This window comes from Seriola lalandi, unplaced genomic scaffold (genome assembly GCF_002814215.2).
Source record: "Seriola lalandi dorsalis isolate HSWRI2012SDOR001 ecotype SW California unplaced genomic scaffold, Sedor1 jcf7180002054574, whole genome shotgun sequence".
Taxonomy (NCBI): domain Eukaryota; kingdom Metazoa; phylum Chordata; class Actinopteri; order Carangiformes; family Carangidae; genus Seriola; species Seriola lalandi.
In genome coordinates this window covers 780787-805706 of record NW_019525127.1, presented here as the reverse complement: position 1 = coordinate 805706, position 24920 = coordinate 780787, and the positions used below count along the sequence as shown (strand labels likewise).

The following is a 24920-nucleotide window of genomic DNA, read 5'->3' as shown; positions in this document are numbered from 1 at the left end:
TGCTCAAAGACAGGATGGGTGTATTAGTGTGTGTGTGTGTGTGTGTGTGTGTGTGAGATAGAGGTGGAAGTACATGAAGGTCCAACACTGCTCTCGGGACAGGGGGGATTATTGGTGTGTGAAGATGCCAGATGTTGGTGGTAATAATGTGATGACTGTAAGTGTACACGTGCAGACATCTGCATGCGTGCACATATGTGACGCTCAAACGTGCATGTGTGCGGGTGCTTCACATGGAGTCAGCTGGGACTTGAGGTGATAATTAGATTTCAATTACAGCCTTGAAACTGCTCTCCTCCTCCTCCATTTCACCACCGGGCCACTGTCGATTCCTTTCGTTTCCTATTCTTTCCTTTCCCTCTCCTCCTTTCTTCCTGTTTCCTCAAATCTTCTCGCCTGTCGCCTGCTTTCCTCTCCTGCCGTTTCCTCCGTTTTCCTCATCGTCTGTCTTCTCCTCTCCTCCTGTTGCCTACTTTCCTCGTTTTCTTCTCTCTCCTCTTCCCCCTCGTTTCCTCATCTCATTTCCTTTTTTCCCTCCCTTTCTCTATTTCCACTCTTCTTCTCTCTCCTACTGTTTCCTCACCTCACTTCCTATCTACCCTGAGTCTGTTTGCTTTCATCTCCTGTCCTGTTTTACAATTCCCACCCCTTCTTTTTTCTTCATCACCTCTTTCCTCTTTCATATGCCCTCATCTTTTCTCCTCACCTCTCGTACTCTCCCCTCAGCTCCCCTCCTCTCATTTAATTTTCTCTTATCTCCTCTCTTCTATTAATGTTTCCTTCCCTCTTCTGTGCTCTCTGCTCCTTTCTCCTCATTTCCTCTCCTTACTCCTCATTTCCTCCTTTTTATATTGCTCTCCTCTTCTTTGCTTTCTTCACTTCCTTTCCTATTTCCTCCCCTCTCCTCCCCTCTCCTCCCCTCCTCTCGTATGTGCATGTTTGTCTCTGAACATTCCAGCAGTGCCATGGAAAAGAAAAATGCTTCTCCTCAAATGCCAGAACAGATCAGCTCTGAGTGCTCAGTCCACTGCACACTGACAAAGAGAAAGGGGGAGGCGGGTAGAGGGTGAGGGAGATGGTGGGTGACGAGGAGAGTTAGACTGGGAGAGAGGAGCGAGGCGAGTCGAGGGCAGGACAGGATGAGAGAAACACTGAGATATGGATGCAGGGAGGTAAAAAGACAAGAAGTGATGGGTGAGGTTAAGGGTGAGTTATGGAATGGTGTGTGTGTGTGTGTGTCCAGGTTTATGTTTTAATAATTAAACAGGAAGCCATGTTTCTCTGCTGGATAAACGCTGCGTACACACACAACCAAATACCTCTAACACACACAAGCACAGGACAACATGCACAGAAACACACTTGACACATTAGGTGTTAGTGCCTGATGCCTGCATTTGTATTATTAACAGTATCTTAATAGTGTTAGAGCGGCAGAGTAGCACGGGAGAGGGAGTTTCTGTGGTGCTGTGTTTGCTCTGTCAAAATGCCACGATGTGATGAGGGGGATTAAGAGAGTTGAAGTGGTGACAGGATACACTTTACAAAGGCTTTTATTAAAACGGTTGATAAATCGTTTGCCAATGCTTTATAGATCAGCTATAAGTCATTGAAAAACAATGACTTCTGTGCTGTGGAAAATCCTCCTCCAGCCTGACACCTCACTAGCACTTAAATTCATTATGGAGACACCTCCAAGCAATCAGGTCCGCAGTTATAAACATTAGGGAGCCATTAACAAAGGGTCACATGTTTCATGCGTGCAGTTATTAATGTTAGTAAGCCACACATAAAGTGCAACTCGCTTTAAAAGTCAGTCACCTGTAAATGTTGATAAATCATTAATAAATGTTTCTACAACAAACCATCACGTCTGTTAATAAGCTGTTAATGAATGCATTTTGGTCCAGATGGCCTGCAGCCACTTTCCAGAGGGTAGGCGGTCAAACAGTCCATTTGAGAGGTCTCTCTAATGAATTAAAAGCTATCTGAAAAAAAACGTGTCATTTCCACAAACTGGCAACCCGCAAGTTGCTCTCATTGGTGGCTTATAATTAATTATTAAATTATTCGCTAACCATCCATTACTTGACTTAAAAACAGCGTCTTGTCAGGAAGTGGTACGTTGTGGGACAGTAGAGCTGTTGTCCCTGTACTATTCCAAGTAATTAAAGGAACAGTTCAACATTTTAGGAAATACGCTTGCTGAGAATTAGATGAAAAGATCGATGCCTAAAGTCTGTGCAGTAAATTTGTAGCCTGTGAGTTTAGCTTAACATAAAGAGTAGAAACATGGTGAAACAGCACGCCTGGTTCCATCTGAAGGTAACATAAGGGTGACTAAACCAGCCCCTCTAAAGCTCACTAAATAACATGCAGTATCTCACTTATTTGAAAGTCAAGACAGTTTTACACAGTTTTAATGGCGGGACGGACTCCCTGGACTCTCTAGTTGCTGGCGAGTCAAAACTGTTTCTGGCAAAGAAATAGTCCGGCACATACACCCCCGTAAACCAGCAAACCCTGGTTTTATATCATATAAAATTCAAGCTTCACTAATTTAGCTTGAAGTGTCAGCAGGATCTCATATCCTACAGAAGGTGTGTTGTCCCATAATCAACCCATTTTCACACTTAAAGAATCTGTAAAAAATGAAAAATCAACTGGCAACAGCTTCAGTAATGTTTCCTATTTCCATATGCTTTGTATTTATAGCTAACTAAGACATTCTGAGGGTGTAAGTTATTTGAATAGCTTTTGGGATAATGCTGGTGTTATTCTTCTGACTGTCAACAGATTCCACGAAAAGACCAAAACCAACAATTTGTTAGTCTGTCTCAATACTTTCTGACTTCTAGCCTGTTTGTGGTTCTCAGCCCCAAGCCCATCTGTTCCTACTGAAGACGATCGTATCTTAAAAAGAAGTTCACAAATTGGCAATGTCATTTTTAGGTAGCATTACACTGTAGTTTTTAGTAAATGTGTCTCAAACGAGAGGAAGAAGAGCAGTTGTTGGGAACTACTTTCAGCTGCAGATTAATAAACACTTGGTGCTGTAGTGAGTATATTTGGCATCCGGGTGGTGTATGTGGGATTGATTCAAAATAAACTGCAGTGTGTGTGCACATCGTAAATAAGGAAGGTGTCACCCAGTATATTGGTGTGGCTGATTGATGTGTTTCTGATCATTTTAAACAAAAAGCTCTGTGCTCTTTGTCGCTCTATGGCTCAGTTTTTGGCTTTGGCTGCACAGACAATACTATGGGGCCAATTCATTGTTGGTTTTGGTCTTATCATGGGATTTGGTGACAGTAAGAAAACTATAGTCTTATTCTTTAAGTTTATAGTCTTTGATGGTAGAGTTTCTTTTTACAGAAAGTGCTCTGTGTATGTTTTGGTTCAAAAGTTGATTCTTTAGAGTTTGAATGAATCAGCTCAGATAGAGAGATGTTTAGTTTGTGCTACAGCACTTTAAAATAGATTACATTAAAAGCCAATGCCTGCTGACACAAAGAAAGGGACATTTGGTAATGGTTTCCTTATCTTTGGCTCAGTTGCAGTAAAGCTCTTTATCTTAGAGATATGAGAACATTCTTATCACAATTGTGTCTCTTTCATGTTGTAGCCACCAACTGAAATAGGCACTAAGTAATTTACAGTACAATGTCTCGGCCTCTATCAACGCTCAAGGTCTGGTATTTCCATTACATCAAGTAAATGACTGTATCTGAACTCAGCTGCCATACACCAGCAGTGAACCGGCAGAAATACTAAGTGGTAACATGCTGCTTTAGCACAATGTGGTGAAAATATTTACTTTTCATTAACTATTTTCGGCTTGAGATCAACACGCGTTGCACATGAGGTGTTCACATCTTCACAACACTGTCCTTCATCCTAAAAATAAAAGTCCGAAGTTACAAGTAAATTATTAGCAATGAGCCATAACAACCACAACAATCCCGAACCACTACAGTATATTGTAAGCATGGGGTCATAGAAATCAAAGTGATCAATCTGTCAATTAACAAAAACATTTCTCTTCAACTGTTTTAAAAATTAATTAATCCCTTGAGTCTATTTTTAGTTGCTGCTTTCAGCTTCTCAACTGTGAGTATTAGCTTATTTTTTTCTTATATGTTGATAAACTGAGCGTCTTTTGGTTCTGGGCATTTTATAGGGAAAACAATTTGTTGATTATTTGAAAAAATTTTTCCAGAGATTAACCAACATTGAGTTGGTTTACTGAGTTTACTGAATGCAACAGTAGTGGCTGTCTCTCTTAAAATTGTATTCTTTCCAGCATGTACAGAAAAGTGCAAAATAATCTTTGGCACTCTTTTCATTTGTCTGAATTACCACTACTGTGTTAAAGTCTGTGTAAAAGTAATGTTTAAATGTCAAAATGTTATAAAAAATATTATTCTATTATTACATGTATCTGCTTACTGCCTTTTGAAATTATGACCCTTACAGCACTCTCATCACATTGTCTTGTTCTCCTGTCATTTTGTGCTTTAGATGAAAATGTGATACCTTTCCTTGACCGTTAGCATACTGTGACCCTGAGTCGGGCCACTTTAACATATGTGCGCAATCGTCTGAAAACAGAAGGAGAAAAGACATGTCAGTGCTGGCATTTGTTCTAGGCTACATGTTACACTGAAACTCTAAATGCATGGTGACAGGCAAAGTCAGGGGTGATGGAAACCGGACTTCAGAACATCTCTGGTAATGAGAACCCTTGAAAAACCCTCCACTTCACCTCTCCCGAGGTTCGAGAATCTGCTCTGATGCACTGAGGGCTGCTTTTTCAACCAGTAGCTACTTGTCTGTTTTTGTACTCTCTATATAAAGAATGAAAGGTTTTAAATTAAAGGTGAATGATGTGATTTCATGTCACATAAATGCTAAAACAGCTACATTTTTAAAGAGATGTCGCAAAATAATATCATAGTAATCCCTGCCAAGTGATTGATAGTCTGTGAGAATGGCACATTGGGGGTTGCCATGGTAACAGGGGCACGATTGCAGTGCTATGCCTAAAATTATCATAAAAAATATGAACTCTGGTCCAAGGACACCATCACAGAATATGGTAATGCTGTTAAACAAACAGTTCATGTCAGAGATGGAAAATACATAAACCTGAAATTTTATGCACCAACTTTAGTCAGTGTTACAAATCAGGTAGCGTATTTATTATGAATAAATACATTCAAGTTTTAATGTGAAAATCTGTTCTGAGAGGAATCACTGTGGCTCTTAAACCAAAAGAAAAGATGAATCGTTAAGAGGAGAGTGGGGTAGTATTTGTCAGCCGTCTTTGTCAGCTAGTATTTCATTAAATATATATCAGAGTGCCGAGTCAGAAGGGGAACATTATTAAGTAATGGCGAAATCAAGACTTTTTTGTAGTAAAAGAAAGACAATGTTAAATGAACAAGATAGTGGAATAATTGTGGGTGTTGTGTCTTGTGGTCCTGTCATAAATTATAGTGTTCAGGACGGGGATCATGTGGCTCTGTGAAAGTCTGATGGTGACACAGATATCTGCAGTCATTGATTCATCTGGCGGTGAGGGGGGAGGGAAGGATGGTTCTTATTTTTAATCCAAGATAGATAGGGGGAACCTACACGTCCACAAAAACACACACACACACACGCGCGCAGGAGAATGATGTCAGCTGCAGAGTGTAAACAGACACTAGCAGAACTACCAATCAGCACGCACTCTTTAGCAAATTACAGGGAAAATTAGAGTGTGAGAGCAGGATGAAGGGATGAAGTGTAGATGGAGCTGCAGAGAGAGGGAAAGCTTTTCGCCAGATTACAGGACAGCTACAGATTACGGCCTGTGGATTATGAGGGTTTGACCAAAAAAAAAAAAAAGTAGAGGCAGAGAGACAAACAAGCCGCTTTTTCTGTGTCCTTTTCAGACTGTGTGTGTGTGTGTGTGTGTGTGTGTGTGTGTGTGTGTGTGTGTGTGTGTGTGTGTGTGTGTGTGTGCGCGCGTTGTGAGGGTTTGCGTGTGTGTTCTCCTTCCTTTTGTCTGGTGTCTTCATCTTTCGGATGCTTCAGTCAAAGATCAAGGTCATCACACACCAACAAATTCACATAATCGCAGGCACAGATGCATAGATACACCCAGACATGCTATAAATCCATACACACACACAGTCTCATATATATATATATATATACTGTCAGAGAGATAAATTCAATATCTGCACGGAATTGTGACAGACATTTTAAAGTATTTTGTAGGCCAAACCATTAATTGATTAATTGAGAAAATGATCTGTAGATAATTCTATGATGAAAATAATAATCAGTTTGAGCCCTACATACCTCACACGCATGCTTTTTTGCTGATGAACCAATAGTTCAAACCTGTCTCCTAAAAATTACATTCATATAGTCTACAACCCAACTGCAAATACGTTTAGGAGGAAACGTAACTGTGACTGGATTATGTTTTCTATTGAAATAATGAGGATATGTTGTTAACTTGCATATTTGGCAAGTCACAATTACTGAACATATCAGTAAAATGTTCACAGACATCGTACTTGTTTTCTGCCAAAATGTCCCATCTTGCAGTACAATGTGTATTTGTCGTGACTGGAGCATCATTAAACTTTTTTTATGGTTATGTGTAGACACTCATAACTCTTGGTTAACGTTAGATAACGATCGTGGTCTGGTTTAATACAGACAACAGAACGTGTTCATTAGCATGTAATCAATCTTAACCAAAGTGCTTTTGTTGCTTAAATCTAACCACAGACAGCAGTCTGGATGTGAACTCTGGTCTCTGGTGTGACAGCCGTGCACTTTGTGCGCCCGCCAACAACCCCAGCCACCTCCCGGGGCCTGTCATTAATAAATGTAGAGCTTCATTCATTAAAAAAAAAGAAAAAAAGATTGCCTCTGAATGTAATCCAGCCAGCAATTACTTTTCCTACAAAACATATTTCCTGTTGCAGTTTAGTCATGTATGAATTTTGTAGGAGACAGGGTGTGCAGTTACCACACTGATCAGTAAAAGAACAAACTTCCCTCAGGCCCATAAATGAATTATTTGCAAAATAAAGTTGTAATTTCTGAAATACAAAAGAGAAAGAATGTGAAATGCTAAAAACAGACAAATATCAAACATGAAACTAAATTTGAAATTTACATGGATTGTAATTTATTGAGGTTTAGATTAATCCGGTTGCACTGAATGCATAAGTGGTTGACACAGATCATGTTTGTCCTGAGTCTGTTCCGAGTTCAAGAATATTCCAACCAGCACCTGTAAATTAACATATTACAACTCATTTGTTTAATCTGTACAAAAAACAAACTGTGTAGCGCAGTGGGTTACGTAGGTGCCCCATATATAGAGGCTAGAGTCCTCGCTGCAGCTGGCCCCCGGTTCGACTCCTGCTTCGGACGGCCCTTTCCTGTGTGTCATTCCCCCTCTCTCTGTCTCCCCATTTCCTGTCTCTCTACTGTCCTGTACATTTAAGGCACAAAAAGCCCCAAAAAATAACTTAAAAAAAAAAAACAAACTGTAAAAACAAGTTGTGATTTCACAGCCGATTGTGCACTGGAGTATTTTTCCAGCCAGGACAGCTGTTTCCCCGTCTCCAGCAAAGCTCACTGTCCTTCTGGCTCAAGCTTCTAGCAAGAAAATGTATTTCCCCAAAATATCAAACTGTATCAAAGTGTTTACTTTAAGTGCTGAGAGCCAAGTAAATCTTTATCTACTGAAATACATCAGTAAATAAAGAGTCTGGTGCATAGTGATAATGAGGTATTTGATTACTTGTATCTGAAATTCAAATGGAAACAAAATAGTAGCCCTAAAACGTAAAGTCTGTTCAAGTGAACTAAATCTCTTACTTCTTTTAATAAGAGGATTAACACTAAACAACAACTAATTATTCATGTTTTTTGATGGTCAAATAGTTTGGTTTTTTTTTACTCGGAGTAAAGCAAGCCTCAAATTTTAATGGTCAAAGAATAACAGATTGTGCCTTTATAGATTCCTGTTTCCCAGAATGACTTTTGTCATCTTCTTTACCTTGTCACTTGTCCTTGGCCTTTTTTGTTGTTGCAGTGAAGAAGCTGCTACAAGGCAAGAGTGTAGCTGTCAACTCTACCTGCAGAAAATATTTGAATAAGTACAAGGACAGAATAAATTAATCACTGAATTCTGATTAGGTTTGAATTTGGGCTGTTTTTGTGGGTTACTCCTCCTCTCTCTAATTTTCTGTCTCCTTTTCTGTCTGTTTCAGAGCTCCTCGGAGCAACAAAGAGGGTGAATGTCAACATCCAGGATGCAGATGGGTGAGGGACTACAACACGTTTATCTCATGCTCTCCTGCCATCACTCAACATCCTTATCGCACCTCTTTATATTGACCCTTTCGATTCTTTTCAGAGGACTAAAAATCGATATTATTAATTAAACTACATATGGTCTCCCTGAAGAGAAAAGACTTTAGCCCCTTTTTACACAGACTGTTCTAGGCAGGAAAGTCGTTTTATTCTGCCTTCTCGTTCTGTATAAAAGGCACAAATACAGAAACGGGGACACTGTTGTTCCGCCTTTATTCCGCCTTTAGTCACAGAGCTGAAATGACATTGGTGCAAAAGGGAGAGCCAGCATGGCGGGACAGACACAGACACTGTTTTGTTACATGTCAGGCCTGACTCCGGTATACTATCTAAAATCACACAGAGGAGCAGCAGCATTACATCGGCTTTGTTTGGTTGCAGGGGTCGTCTTAGCGGCAATGTAGCCGGATCTCTGTATAAAAGCGGCTCTTGTTTGCTGTGTGATTTAGGTGAGACTGAAGACTAAGTTTATATTTTATTGTTTATTACATGATGATTTAACGGCTTCACCATTTAGTAAATTGTAATTCTAATGAATTGTACTGGATGAATGATTGGAAGAAGCTTTTTGTGTGTTTGATTTTATTTGCAGAGCTTGGGACAGAAGGCAAAGTTCTTTGTTTGCAATGCAATGGCAGAAGTTATATTTGTGTTTGACAAAGGTTTCACCACTTCAACAGTATTTTATTTGGTGTCCTGTGAGTCCATGCGGGCTACACAGCTGGATCCTTGAATTGATATTGCATTAGACTTATTCAGATTTGTAATTAGATTCTAAACATTTTTTTCACCAGTGAAAAATGTTGTGGGACACAGCTTTTAGTATATTTTGTATGAAATTAATCAATAATCAGTAGGCTAATTCTGCATCTTTTAGACTCTAAAAACACCTTGAATGAAAATCACTTCTCAATTGGTGGGACTGGTCACAACTCACGTCCACTCTCAGGCCAGAACCTGTGACATGGGGGTCACAAGAAGACCCGCAAAATGTTGGGGAACCACTGTTTTGGAAGTACTTCAGAAGTGAGGTTAGAAGTGTCCTTCAAACACACATTTTCAATTAAATCCATGAAACAAGAAAAAAAATCCTCAAAACTGGAGCAAACCGCCAAACTCCTTCGAATCCCAGAGAAGCTGACCCACCTTTTGATCATCCAACTGACAGCGACAAGCAAAAAGGCAAAAAAAATCTGTTCATTATGAATGTACTATCAACCATATCACAATACACATTACCCCCTGCTTCAAACTGTCTTTGAAACATGTAGCCAGCTGAGGAGCTCAAATCTAAAGACTAATTACCTTAAAACAAAGCCAACATTTTCAACTTTTAAATTTGCTCAGAGCTGTTGTTGTATCGACTCTGAATATGGACTATGGATTTTGGCTATATTTAGACTTGTGATGTATGTTCCATATGAGCGGTCTGTGTGCACATGCTTGGTTAGCGATTGTGTTTAATTTGGCTCCATTAGATAACAAAGATATTTTTATGAAGCTGATTGGAATCAGATAATTGGACCCAAGTCCTTGCATAATGACTGTTGATTCGTTGATTTGACTCCAGGGCCCAGCCCTTAAAGTCACCAGGGATCCATTAGCCCCACACACACACACACACACACACACACACACACACACACACACACACACACACACACACACACACACAGGCCTGCTGTTTGTACGCTCGGCTCGGGGCTAGAGAGATTGCTTATTAATGGAAGTAGGTCATTTGCCCCCTCCCGTCGCTCACACAGAGCTGAGGGGCGGAGCCGCTCTACGCTGAAGATTATTTCAGCAAAGTTATGCTCTGGTTTTACACTACGTATATAAATATGTGTATTTTTATAAATAATCTGTGTCTGTGTGAAGGTTGTCACCGCTGCACCATGCTGCTCTGAGTGGTAACAAGGATCTGATCTCTCTGTTGTTGGAGGCCCAGGCAGCAGTGGATATTAAAGACCACAAAGGTAAGAATATACACAGATTTCTAGTGTCCTTAAAACTCCCTATGTTACTATGAAAGTCACAAAACATACAAGGCAGGCTAAACAGCAAAACAATCACAACAAAAAAGGAAAGCAAATACATGGTCACGGAGGGGAAAGCCGGGAACAACAATACTTGTATGTAACAAAAGGTGAGCATGTTGGAAATGCAATAAAACAAATTCTCTGTGTAGTATAAAGTTTTTATGAGATGTGACAGACTTGTTTGCTAAGCAAACAATAGACAATAAAAGAGGAATGCTTCATGGCTGCAGAAATGAGAGCCAAGCGGAAGCAGAGCAGCCCAGATTTCCCTTTTAACCCAGAAAACAACTCCTTTCCAACTGGCAGATTCCAGAAGAAGCAATCTCAGGGCAGATGGGAGATATAATCCCTCCAGGATGTAGGGCTTCTACACTCCCAGTCAGTCATGCCCAGTATGTCTCTAAATATAGGCATACACCTGGCAGGCATCCTTACCAGGTGGTCCTAGTTCCTCAATGGGTTTTTCTCCATGGAGGTGGCGGGGAACCCTCAAATGATTCTTTCCATACCTAACTCACAGAAAAGTCTCGAGTCCTGCGTTAAAAGAACTGAGAGTTGAAGCAGAACAGTTTTCTGGGAATCTGTTCCAGATATGCAGTACACAAAAGTTGAATGCTGCTTCTCCATTTTTTGTTTAGACACTGGGAACGGTAACCGAGCCTGTACAATCAGAGAGGTCCGGACAGTTCATAACGTCGCAGCAGAAACTATTCTTTCCTTTGTAAACCAACAGTAGAACAACAGAAGTCCATTCTTTGACACACAGCTGGCAGCTGTTTTCTGATAATCCAACTATTACACTACGTAGCCAGCACCAAAAGGTCAGACAAAGTTAGCAAACAGCTGGTGACCATGCTAGCTGGTTGAAGATTTCCCAAAGAGTTGGTGGAGACCAAAACAGAGTTAAAAGAGAGTGAGCATTGGTTTTACATTTATTAGATGGCCAGACACTCGCCTCAAAATGAATGCTAATATTTCTCTGTATCAGCTGGGTGTGTGAATTTTCAACTGTTTACTAACAAGTAAGCCATACAACTTGTCTAAGATCCAGTGAAAAAATGTTCCTGTGCAAGAAGCCAGCCTATGATTACTGGTTTGGACTTCCTGCACGCCTGAGCTGAACAGGCCTGTATTGATATCCTATCCAAAAAAAAAAAAAAAATCATAAACAGGAAAGGGTTGCAATCAACTATGCAAAAAGTGACTCTGAGAGAACAGTTCTGGGAACACAGTTTAGGGTATTTCCAGACAACCCATTTTGTTGGGAGTATCAAGTTTCTGTGAGAACCTCATTGTTAGCAGTACACAAATATCAAATATGAGAACATAATTATTCATATTGCCCACATATATATCATGACCACCACAGGCTACCAAATAAAACACATGACATATGACTCAAAATATCTCAACAACGTAAATTTCAGAAATTCAGGATGCACAGTCCTCTTTTGTCTTATCAAATAAAAACACTTCCTAGAAGCTCGTTCATGTCCCGTCATCACATACTCAGGCTTTAACTTCTGAAACTCCTGCAGCTGCTGTGCCTCTTTATTCTGCCAGCACCTCTCTTCTGAGTCAGGACTCCCTCATGCAAACTGAACCTTGAGGGTCTCTTTAGTCAGCTTGATGATGTGGCTCATCACTGGTATCAAGACTGGGGGCCCCTGGGTTGCTGCCATGAGAAACATGCTCACTACACCTTGCAGCCGCTGCTACAAAGCAGCATTTAATGTCTCCTGGTTAGAGGCACTGATGAATGACTCTGCAGTGCATCTTTGTGCTGTTCTCGCCTGAGCTTTGCATTATCTTGCATTTCCTGCATGTTTTCCAGGAATGAGCTGGACTGTCCAGTCCCCTGCAATGTTCTCTTGGGTCTTGTTTAGCCACATACTGCAGGGGTTTTCTTGTCTTGCCCTTTGTCCAAAAGCAGTTTGTCTCAGATGTCCCATGAGCATGATGCTTGCAATACTCCTCGGGTCACAAGGGGTCACAAGCGTGTCAAAGAGAATGAGACTGAATTTCCAGGACGGGCACTGGGAGTCTTTGCCTAAATCTTTTGCTACAGCTATTACAGAAATGTCTGCAAAAATTACACTCACATTAGGGCTCCAACTTTTAATTAATCTACTGATTATTTTCCTGATTCATCCATTAATTTATATATTGCCAGAAAATAGAAAAAATGTCAATCATAAATTTACTGAGACCATGGCGCCGTCCAAAAATGTCCAACCAACAGTCCGAGACCCACTGTCATACATAGAAAATAAAAAATTATCAGTATAGTTGCTGATTAATTTTCTGACAATCAACTAATTGCTCCAGCCCTAATGCATATATCTATTTTCAAATGTCACTTAGAGTTTAATTAGCTCTTACAGAGTAATAGGCACACTAGAGTAAATTAGTGATGAGAACAATTGAGTTCAGTGATTCTTTTGTAAAATGTCTCGAGAAAATCAGAGGTATTTTTTTGCTTACTGGATAAACTGGTCTGTAAAAATATAATAATTTAGCGTGTATTTGCATGTCTTTATATTCAAATTTTTGTATGTGTCCATGTGCATGTGCTCGTGGGGTCTGTCTGTGTGTGTGTGTGTGTGTGTGTGTGTGTGTGTGTGTGTGTGTGTGTGTAGGGATGCGTCCTCTGCATTATGCTGCATGGCAGGGGAAGACTGAGCCAATGAAAATGCTGCTGAAGGCTGGGTCGTCAGTCAACGGGCAGTCAGATGAAGGACAGATCCCTCTCCACCTATCAGCTCAGCATGGACACTACGATGGGGTAAATGTGTGTGTGTGTTTGTGTGTGAGTGTGTATATAGTTGCCATATGTCTGTTTTTGTTAGGTGTGTTTATCTGTTATGTGATGCATGCATGACTTGTGGTTGTTACAAGATACAGAATTCAGTGCCAGTAAGATGTTTGTGTGTGTGTGTGTGTGTGTGTGTGTGTGTGTGTGTGTGTGTGTGTGTGTGTTACAGTCAGAGATGTTGCTGCAACACCAGTCCAACCCGTGTATCTCAGACGCAGCAGGGAAAACGCCATTGGACCTCGCCTGTGAATTTGGACGTGTCGGAGTGAGTAGATTTGACTGCAAGCCAAATTTGTACTTCTAGTGATTGTATTTAGGCTTCAAATATCATAAAAGTGTTTATTATTATCATCATCCTCTTGAACAAAACGTGAAAGTAAGCATCATAAACTTTTGTTTGTCACAGAGCTTATTTTCTGCAGTAATCCAAAAGCCAATGTAAAAAACCATTGGCTTTTTGTCAAGGGAACCAGACTCAGGTTGGCCTACAAAGATACGTCCTCCCTGTGTCACTCTATCGACATTAAAAAAAAATGTTTGGTGCCCTTTCCAAGAAAGTCAAGATAAATTACACCTTGATGTTATAATCCTTAAGATATTAGTCCTTAAACTGCAATTTAATACTACAAACAGTCCTTGAGCAGCTGCTTTGGCAGAAATACCAGTTGTTTCCTCACAACAGCAAGGCGCAGGAAAGGTGGTTGTCTTGCTGAGGAGTTGGAAGTGTGCAGTCTGCATCCTGCATCGAACAGCTCACTGTGGTGGCCCCTTTTTTTCATGACTTCCTGCAATATCTGATCCACTGACAAAAAAACAATGTGTGTACAAAACAACCCATTTTGACGGGGTAATTGTTTTAGTTTTGCAGGAGATTTTTTGATGAATGACTGTTGTATCCGTTTCCTGAGACTGTTTCGCAATAAAAGTGAACACCTGATTTGCAATACCAGTATCGTAATGCAGTGTTAGGAAAATGAACATTAAACGGTGTAGAAAATGTCGGTAGGACAGAAGGAGTGACAGGGGCACTCTGGGCACTCCTGGGTAACCGAATGGGTGGAGCACATGCATCATTATGGCAATGCCTGCAGTTTGAACCTAAACTGTGTTGTCAAACCCTCTCTCTCTCCCATACTGTCCTGTCTGCCTCTTTGCCCTCAACTGTTCAATAAAGGCAAAAATAAACAAAATTTACAACAAAAAAAAAAGAAAGAAAAAAAGGTAAAATTAAAAACAGTTTGCATCATATCCTATGAATCCTTTTTTTTTTTTTTTTTAACCTGGTGTGGACTTTTGGAACTGGTCATAAAACAATTAGTCCATGTTGCAGGTGTTCTATATTTATAACCTTTGCTGTATATCTGTCTGTTTTTAAGGTGGTCCAGCTCCTGCTCAGCAGCAACATGTGTGCGGCCATGCTGGAACCGAAACCCTCCGACCCCAACGGAGTGTCACCTCTGCATCTCGCTGCCAAGAACGGCCACATCGACGTCATACGGTCTGACAAACTTGTCCTTTCAGTCTACGTCTCTCAGTGTGTATCTGTCTGCATGCCTACCGATCGGTCAGTCAGCCAGTCCACCTGATCGCCAGATCTAATCTAACCTCAACTCCAGGGTCTCGATTATGAAATAAACATCTGTTAATTCTACAATGTTGTATAATTACTTAATAAAAGACCCTGTATAAATAAAGGCTAATATGATTGTTATCTTGTACTGCAGGTTGCTGATTCAGGCTGGTATAGATATCAACAGACAGTCTGAGTCTGGCACAGCGCTACATCAGGCCGCCCTCTGTGGGAAGACCGAGGTAGTACGTCTGCTGCTGGATGTAAGTCTATCTGTCTGTCTCTCTGTCTGTCTGTTTAATGTGTTTACATAAGCAACTGTTGTTAAAGCTGGCTCCCTCTTCTCAGCTGAGCAAGTTTACACCTAAGCACCTGTCATTCATCCCACAAAGCTTTGTGATGAGCCCTGTGGGTCATGTTAGCCTGTTACACAAAAGTGTAGCTGACTGGTAAGCACTCTACCTGTAATGCAATATTCAAACCAGCTGTGTTTTGTTTTTCAATCCTTTTCTCACCTTCAGATGAGTAAGAATGCTGATGCTTATGCTTGCCTTTGAACAGGGCCAGCCTTCAGTTTTCTCTCTTATTCTGCTGTATTTCACTTTTGATTTTATTGCTGAGGCAGCACTCACAACAAATGTTAGCAGCAGGCATGTACACACAGCCAGACTGACACTGAATCATTGTCAAACATGCCTACTGGACACAGGCTCAGGACCCTTGGGCCAGAGCATCTGTACAAAGCAACTGTTAATATTTCTTGTTTGAAAGTCACAGAGCTCAGTTAAAAGACACAGAATAACCATAAGGGATGCAAAACAATCCCAAAAACACTCAAAAAAACATAAAGAGACACAAAACTAGTACAAAGAGATGACCACAAAAAAGGCTAAACTACTACAAAGAGTGCCACTACCAAAAAGGTGATGAACAATAAACTAAGAGTTGCAAAATTACTTCAAAGACACACAAAACAACTGCAAAGAGATGAAAAAACTACCAAAAAGAGACACAAAATGACACATTTTATGTCTCTTTCAGTTTGGGGCTCCTATAAAGGAGCAGTGACAGACTCATTTTCCCCAAATCTGCAGCAAATACACAGTATATCTCTATTATGAACTCAATGTGACACGATTTCATGTTGCAGCTTTAAAAAGGGACAAATTCTGCTAAAACCCTCTCCCACATATTTATTTATTTTTCATTGTCATCTCATTTTCTCCTCCACTTGTATACAGAGTGGCATCAGTGCAGGAGTGAGAAACACTCTGAGTCAAACTGCCCTGGACATTGTGAACCAGTTCACTACCACACAGGCCAGCCGAGAGATCAAACAACTACTGAGAGGTTAGTGCAGTTACACACATTTTTTACTCCTTCTTGAAGCAGTGGGCAATAGCACAATATATGTTTCCAATATCATTCAATACCAACTAATAAAAGTGTCAAAATCCCTACTTTCAAAACTCATACCGTAATATGTAGTGTGCTCTGTAGGGGAGGGTGTTCAGATATATGAGGTGAATGCATCATTAATCGGTGACCTCTGAATGTGCAGTCCTTACATTACCACCATCACCAAACAATAAGCATTTCTTTTTACTATACTCTGTTGCTTAATAACACGCATTTGAAAAAGCAGGAGAAATTTCACTGTTAACTGACAATATTATTTACTGTGTGAATTTTTCCGAACAAGCGTGCATGGCACATTTCCACACTTGATGAAGAGAAGCAAATAGTGAACGCACCAAGAACAATGTTTATGTTCCTAGAATATGATCTAACCTGAGATAGATCTGTTTATTTTGTTTTGTTTTGAGTTTCCTTGTATCAGTCCTATTGACACTTACATTGATATTCAAAACAAGACTTACTATCAGTACTATTGATTCTTTAAGTATCGATCTGCCCACCTCTACAGTCCTCCTTCTCCGTGCTCATCTGTTCCCACTTCATTTCTGCTCATTTGAAAATCTCTGTGCTGTGCTCTTATCCACTACTTAAGCTCATTAGCCTCTGCAGCTCACTCATACTACACTCCTGTCTTGCAGATGCTTCGGCTGCAATGCAGGTGAGAGCACTGAAGGACTACTGCAACAACTACGACCTAACCAGCCTCAACATCAAAGCTGGAGACATTATCACGGTACATAGATCTGATAATAGCCCCTGATTATTAACTTATTCTCAAAGTCCTGCATGTCTACAGTACAGAACTGAAATGCAGCAAATATGCAATATTTTGTAATTATATTATTTATAGATGCACATAGACATATGAACATAGTTTTATACTTGGAAATAACTTTTGTAGTCTTTCCTCGATTCTTGCATACTTGTTTTATACTTGTGAGTCTGGGGTCAGTAGGTAGGGTCACAGTTTCCCGAAGTTCTGCATCACAATTTATTTTTTGATCTGTGTCAAGAATTGACCTGTACCTGGACATAAAAAATAAAATATTGCATCCAGTCACGTTAACTGCTAACTGAAGTAAATAACTGACAGAGATAATGTTAGCTTGCTAATATATGAACCATTTATATTGAAGAGTAAATGAGGTAGCATGGAATAAGGTCACACAGTATCTGATGTGACACTTGATAAAATGCTGTTCTATAACTTTGTAAAAAAAAAAAAATGTTATGCTAATAAAATTACATAGACAAGCTACATGGATAAATAGTGTTAGTTTGTCTTAGCTTAATTCTGTCACTGCCACAAGACCAACAGCATCTCGGACCAAAAAAAAACCCCACTCCGTCGGCTACACCCCGATCCCCCCAAGTTATGAAGCCCAGTGACAACCGCCACTAAACACACAACAAGAAGCATTACTGTATAAAGTTACTCTTCGTACACATGAGTCAACAAAAACCATCCAGCGTAAACATTAGCCCGCGCTAGTACAACTGCGATATGCTTCGGCAATGCTGGCACTAAGCTAGCTAGATAGCAACAACAGCAAGTAAGCTAACATAGTCATGGCTATTGTAGCCGGTCACTAATGAAAACAGACAAGTAACATTATTTAGCCATTACGTTCCTTACTTACACATCAAGGAGAAGAAAAGCAGGGTCCAAGTCAAGCTGGAGCTCTTCAGCGGCTCCTATGATCTCCATCTTGGTAAGGTCAAACAGGGAGAGGAGTTCAGCCTTGGACTTATCAGCCGGAAACAGCCAGTCCGCCTGTGCTTTGGTCTTATCTCTTTCATTGTCAGAGGCCTTTTTAGACGGAAAACATTGGTTTCTTTAGAGGAGGAAATTCTGGAAGGAGGCCTCCACCTGAAAGGTGCGCACTTCACGGTGCCATCTTGCGTGTTTGGCGGTCCCTGTGTTTTTAAAAGCGGGAGGACCAATGGTTTAACAAGAGGGACTAAAACGCACGTGACGCCAGACCGGATACCAAGACATAGACATAGAACAGAGAAACTCAGACTACAACACGTGGAAAGGCTGTGATTTGTTCTGTGCTCGGGAGGCCATTACTCCACTGTATATTTATATAGAAAATAGTTGCTTGCTGTTATATCAGTGTTTAAAATCTTGTTTACAGAACCTCTAGAAATAGATCTAACTAATTAACATTTTAATGCTGCTGCCCTTTTTTTTTTTTTTTTAGCTTGAAACTAGCTAGTACTATCAATTTATTTATGTTTAGCTTGTGGAGCCAAATTCAGTTATTGTCTTGGAGGCATTAACATTATAATCTTTGTAAACTGTATTTGTGTGTTGACAGGTTTTGGAGCAGCACTCAGACGGTCGATGGAAGGGTTGTATTCATGACAACCGCACAGGAAATGACCGTGTGGGGTATTTTCCCTCCAACATGGTAGAAGTCATCAAGAGGGCAGGTGACCACCCATTTCACAGCTGTGTGTGTTTTTGTGTATGAGTGGGAGGATGTGTGAACGTGCTTTCACATGTGTGTGAGTTCAGCAGCTGTTCTGTAGCTATAGCTGATCATTAGTTGTAGCTAGCTGCAGCATCATCGGCCTCTTCAGACAGCCCATCTGTTTTCCCAACCTGTCAATCATCTCCATTGGTCATACCGTCCCCTGCTGGGGATTGGCTGACCCTCCTCCCTCTTCCCTTCCTCTGTATATCTGCTCCTTCTGTCACCCTCCCTATTTAATAACCCTTTCTAACCAACCTGCTCTGCTAGATTGTTCTGCTTTTGTTCATATTGTTTGTTTGCTTTGTTGCTGTAGTGATATTATATTTTAATTTATAGAGACATATTCCCTGTGGATATATGGATGTATTCTTTTCTCATATTTTAATTTTAATCAGTTATTATTTTATACATTTTCAGATCTGATTAGATTTGTTTTGTTTCAAGTTGACTGATCAGTTGTTGTTGTTGTTGTGTTGTTGTTGTTGTTTTGCACCTCTCTCCTCCTGGCTCATGTCCAGGTCACTCCCCCTCCCAGCAGTGCCACACCCTCCTGCTCCGTAGGCCCAACCCCTGTCCCATTGCCTCGGTCAACGGACACTCATACCCCCCCTCCAAAGTCCTCCCCCTGCATCTGCCTCCCCCTCCACCCCCTCACCCCAACACACAGTCCCTCCCTCGGTTCTCGTCCTTTGGGTACGTTCCTCTTCCCATCTCTCCACCTTCTCTGTCTACTCCTCCTCTGTCCACTCCTCCTCCTCCTCCTCCTCCTCTCTCCACTTCTCAGGAGCAGCAGAGTCAGACAGGTACATACTGTAGTATCACTTTAAATCACAGTTAAGCATCCTTTCCACACTGTTTGACAAGACCACATATAGAATATATATATATATATCTATCTGCTTGTTCCAACATACTTTGTACATAGTCATATATACAGTATATATACAGTATATATAATTTATAGATGCAAATTTCATAATTAGTTTACTATATAAACTAAATACTCTACTATACAAAACTAAATAAGAGATTTTGATTTTGAAATTTCCCAAAACATGTTTTCACTTAGTCATTGTGGATTATTGAGTGTAGGCTCATGGGCAGAGATGTCAATCTTAACCATTTGAAATGAAATCTACGATACAATAAAGGTTGCAAAAGGTGAAGGGATCTTAATATTTTCTTAAGCCTCTGTATTAAAGGATCAGTTCACCCAAATGACAAAAAGGTATATATTCCCCCTTACTCATAGTTTTTAAAACATAACTTTACTATGTGGTGTTCTTGTAATTTGTGTGAACTGAGCCTTTTCAGTCTTTTATAACTTCACATACCGTACATGTTTTAAGAGGCATTATTTACCATTTTATAGACATTTTCCTGTGATTTAGCTTGAAATACCACATATAACTGGATGTGTTTTTTTTTAAATAAATGCTGTTTGGTGTTTTGAGCAGTGCTTGCATGCACAATATTTGTTAATATTGTGCAAGCACACAATGATGAACCTGCCTAAGGGTTTGCAGGGTTTTACAAGTCTCAAAATTATTAGCACTAAAAGGTGGTGCAACCACTATGAGTAATGTGTTTATGAATGTGTAGGTGAGTGAGTGTATCTTTGTGAGAACCTGTGTTCTTGATGGTGTTTATTTAAGAGTTAAATAGATTTATATATGAAACAATATTTCACATATTATCAAAGGGGTCTGTGTAGCTGTTAATCAGTTTTTGTTTTTAAGAACATCCTCCAAAAATTAGACTAAAATAGTGGCCATAACAAGCATGTGTGTGTGTGTGTGTGTGTGTGTGTGTGTGTGTGTGTGTGTGTGTGTGAGACAGGTTCGCGAACTGCAGAGCTGAGTCCTCAAGGCTCTCCTACCCTAGGACAACAGAGTAGCACCAGTGAGGATATATGGGTGCTACGCAAACCGCTGGCAGGTAAACTGTGTTTTTGGGTAACAATGTAAAACTACATATGCAAGGACTGTTCTTTGTATAATGCGGCATCCTGCAATGTATGTGTTTGTGTTTGGAGGTGGCGAGCGCAGTGGCAGTGTGGGCAGTCTCGGCAGTGTTCGGTCATCAAGCAGCTTGCAGAGCTCTGGAAACACACATGTTCTGACCACCCCTGCACCCAGTCCACACCCTGCGCCCACACCAGGCGTCAACACACATGGCCTTAACGCTCCAGGCCTGCACGCACAAGCCGAAGGGGTAAAGGTGAGAGAGTGTTTGCACCTCACATTGCTACTGGATCTTTACAGAACAAAAAACATGTCATTTCTGGGAAATACAAAAGCATTCTCAGGAAACAAACACAACTCTAGTTACCAAGTTAACCACAAATCAGTTTCCTGCTCCGTTTGTCCTTCCGCTTCACTTTTGCTTTTGCTTTCTTTTAACAGTAGGCCACAGATGCAATACGATAGTGGCCTTGTGGTTTGTCCTTTTTTATCAAATACTCAGTAAAATGAAGCCTGTAAATGCCAACATCAACATGTCGGTATAGATAAACTATAACAGCTAAATTCTACCGACACAATATCTTTTTGTATCCTCACCAGACCTCACCTCTCATTTCTGTCAGACTAGTTATGTTAGATTGTGTAAGCATCTCTTAAAATTATGGATTAAATTCAATACAGGTGTTTGAACAGTGAGTTGTTCTAAACTACAAACTGAAATGAGAGTTTTAGCAACAAACACAACACAAACTTGCTAACTTGGATAGATACAGGGTTTCTTTTTGGTGCATTTTATTGTCTACGTAATTTTTTTCTTCCATTGTCTAGTGTGCTTTCATATTATAATCTGTGATATCATGCACCCTGCAGGTCAGTTCTCTAACAGCTTCAGTGCATTCTAAATTTAATTTTATCACTGAATATAACTAGTTTTAGGTAATAATTAGGTAATTAAAAATACGGCATTAGCAAAAGCAATTTGCAATTAGCAAAACTGGATGTTATTCCCATATTATGCTGGAGGACATAATCTGTTTGAAGAAGTATTCAGACAGCAGTTTTTGTAAATTGCAGAAATGCAAGAGGAAGAGGGACTCAAGCCAAAATCTGTCCGTTACATGTGCACGCAGCTGAGTCACATGGCACTTCTGGTTTTGAATGATTATGGTTGAGTAAATGTTTCATTTCGTGAGCGTGCGTGCACATGTGCATGTGTGTATGACCATGTTTGCGTGTGTGTTTTAGCTCCTGGCCACCGTGCTTTCCCAGTCGGTTAAAGCCAAGGAGCATCTCTTGGAGCAGTCGCAGTCCGTTGAGCAGTCAGCGAGTAAGCTCACACGCTCATCCAAACACAACATAAAAGCAAAATCTTTGGCTTAATTTGAACTGATAACCTGTGTCATGTTTCGTTGAACTTAAAGGTCTGTCTCACTGCAGCCTGCTGCTACTTGATCACAGCAGTGATACTCTAGAGATACAGATACTAAAGTTTTGTCTTCTCTTGCTAATAAAAGCGTTAAAACGAGTGATCTGGTTACTCAAAAAAGACATTCTGTCTGTAGGAAAGTAATAACAACTCAAAAAGATCAAAGTGGTGTATTCTATTATGGTTTATTTGGATTGCTGCTTTTATTAATTATTTTTCTTCATTTCACTTTTAGTCAACCTGACCCTTTAAACACCACCTGTCTGTTCATATCAGACACAAACAGCATTTCCTCTGGCCTTCTATAAGTTATGCTTTATTTATAAAAACTGAAAACCAGCTGTGGACAGGTCGCTCTTTCTTGGCATAAATTCTTTTTGGCTGTCAGGAATTTGTGTGTTTTATGTTTTAGCCGCAATAACAAAGATTTGCTTGAAATAAACAAAATAAAAATAAAAAATAAAAAAACAAATGCTTCAGTGTAACATCTAAAGAAAAAAACATGAAAAGAAAAGGGCATGTACAGTGGGATTATGTAGGGTCAACATTGGCCTTAGAATGAAAAGCACTCAACCTACACGAACATTATTTCCTGACAAGGCATTTACAAATTTACATCATCGGCTGCATTCTTGTCATTGGTTTAGAATTTCCCTTGGGCTACAAAAAGTGGTGTAGATAGAATAAGTTTATAAAACATGTTTGATGTGTTTGTATAGACATAAAGTATATAAGACATTTATTTGGTGTTTAAATTTGGGCACTGTGCTTGCAGTTGATTTACTAATCTCAGTTTGAAAGAAGCATATAAATTATCATATTTTAATATGATGTAATCTGCTGTGTGTCTGTTTAAAGGATATGTGAGGAAAAAGCCAGCCAAGCATGAAAGCTGTTTCCAAATTATTATGATATTATGATATATACATACACATTAACCTGGCTTGATTTAATTTCTCCACTGCTTCTCAAGACTGCACTTGATCACCAGATAACATCATTTCTTGGCTTTGCAGCATTTTCCTGGCTCTTTAGTTTATTCATTGTTTTCGAGAGCAGACTTCAAGTTCACAAGAAGCTGTTCTTTTTTTAATAATTATCTAGAAATAACTGTTCCATATAATTAAATTGATTGTAGGTAATCATTTGTTAAAAGTAAACTCGTTCTAAGAAATCATTAAGAAACTAAAGGAAACAAAAGCTCTGCCAAGACAAGCATCATGTCTTGTCATGTGACATTACTGTGTAGATCTTACTGAGGGCAATTCGGGACACTTTAGATTTAAAGTGCATTTATACCAATTATGGATAATTCTTTATGTAAAATTACATTTTGTGAAATAACAAAACTGTCCTTTACTGAGAAAAATAATATATTTCATTGCTTTTCCCTCCTTTTTCTTTCCATTGTCTCGCCTGTCCACCTCCACCCCAAGGCTCTTCCAGTTCCGCAGTCCATGAACAACGGTCGTTTGAGCGGAAGGCAGAGGAGGATGATGGGAAAGTGAGTTTTTGAATGGCAGATTGGTCCGTGGACTCCACTCTCTGTTGCTTCTGTTTATTCTCAACCAACGCTTTGGTTTGGGAGAGAGACATCTACACGGGTGGGGTTCAGGCAGTGGGCACAGTGAGGTGTCTATCCGGGCGGTTGTGTTGCACCTGAACAGATGACACCGTGAGGATGGGCATGCGAGTGTGTCGTCATGGAGACAGGCAGAGTGACAGACACACTGAGATGTCAGTTGCTGTCTTGCCTTCTGTCCCTCCACCCACCCCCTGTCCTCACACCACACTGAGACACCAGACACCCACATTCTGCCGCTCTGCTCTAGAACCTGCCAGCAGCTCTGTGTGTTCTGTGACGCTGTGTGTTCTAGAATCAATAGATGCCACATTCTAGAATCAAGCATTTCCTGGTTGCCAGGCAACAGGAGTGTTCTGTTATAGAAGCAAATGCAGTTCTTAGTGTGTCCTCATTGGCTGATCTCATGCAGCATTCTCTAACACTAAAGTCATTCATAAAATATAGCATGTCATTTTCTAGTTCAACCTTTAAAGGGTTGGTTTACCCAAATTACGAAAACATTATGTTCCATTTACGCTTAGTGATATCTAGCCATACTGGGAGTTTCATTTGCAGGAGTCTTTAAATCTTCACCGCTGATAATCCTACCTCCACTGCATACAATACAGGTAAATTAATAATTATTTGTGGTGCTCAAATGTCTTCTCCCTCTGTCTACACGGTAAGTGTCCATCATCAAAACAGTTAGCCTAAAAGATTTCTCCAAATGTGTGCCTTCGGACAAAAGCAATGTAATGTTTCAATGGCTTGAACACCATGAATGAGATTTGTTTTACCTCCATTGTGGTGTCAGGAGTCTCAGCGGCAGAGATCTCAAAAGTTTTGCAAATAAATCTGCATGGCTGAATTACAAACAGTACTGTTTGGGAGTACTGTGAAAATCCACTGTATTATTCCTTTATGCATATTTTAGTGGCAGTATTTTTGAAACCGTTGTGTTTTTTTTATCATATATGTAGGCAGTGTCGTTCTTTGAATTTGTGCCGGCATTGTGCACCTTGGAAGTACTGCAGGATTATTGTTCTATAAGATGAAGACGAAGCTGTAGCTCTGTGTTTTATACTCTGCTTTATAGAACAGGTCTCTATCACGTGTTCCAGAACAGGTTCCCATTCTTTGCTGGTAAACTAGATTTTGTTGTAGAGCAGGGGTGCATTCTGGAATTACAACGGAAGTCTCTGTGCTGTTTTCTAGAACAGTCTTCTCTCCTGTGTTCTAGAACAGGCTC

The 24920-nt window shown here is 40.1% G+C and overlaps 1 protein-coding gene across 3 annotated transcripts in view; it reads left to right on the top strand.

The window, feature by feature from the left end:
* The window catches only part of LOC111663280 (uncharacterized), a 35367-nt gene that overhangs the window by 1092 nt on the left and 9355 nt on the right, over nucleotides 1-24920 (top strand). For 2 of the 3 annotated variants that reach the window (XM_023417422.2, XM_023417424.2), the window contains exons 2-14: nucleotides 8289-8340; nucleotides 10270-10367; nucleotides 13070-13215; nucleotides 13415-13510; nucleotides 14622-14743; nucleotides 14970-15078; nucleotides 16057-16165; nucleotides 16873-16967; nucleotides 18559-18673; nucleotides 20557-20655; nucleotides 20753-20937; nucleotides 21927-22008; nucleotides 23544-23611. In XM_023417422.2, the coding sequence (XP_023273190.1) occupies nucleotides 8289-8340; nucleotides 10270-10367; nucleotides 13070-13215; nucleotides 13415-13510; nucleotides 14622-14743; nucleotides 14970-15078; nucleotides 16057-16165; nucleotides 16873-16967; nucleotides 18559-18673; nucleotides 20557-20655; nucleotides 20753-20937; nucleotides 21927-22008; nucleotides 23544-23611 (1376 nt within the window). Of the gene's footprint in view, nucleotides 1-8288; nucleotides 8341-10269; nucleotides 10368-13069; nucleotides 13216-13414; nucleotides 13511-14621; nucleotides 14744-14969; nucleotides 15079-16056; nucleotides 16166-16872; nucleotides 16968-18558; nucleotides 18674-19235; nucleotides 19521-20556; nucleotides 20656-20752; nucleotides 20938-21926; nucleotides 22009-23543; nucleotides 23612-24920 lie in introns of all 3 variants that reach the window. The other variant, XM_087176929.1, reaches the window with a different exon arrangement.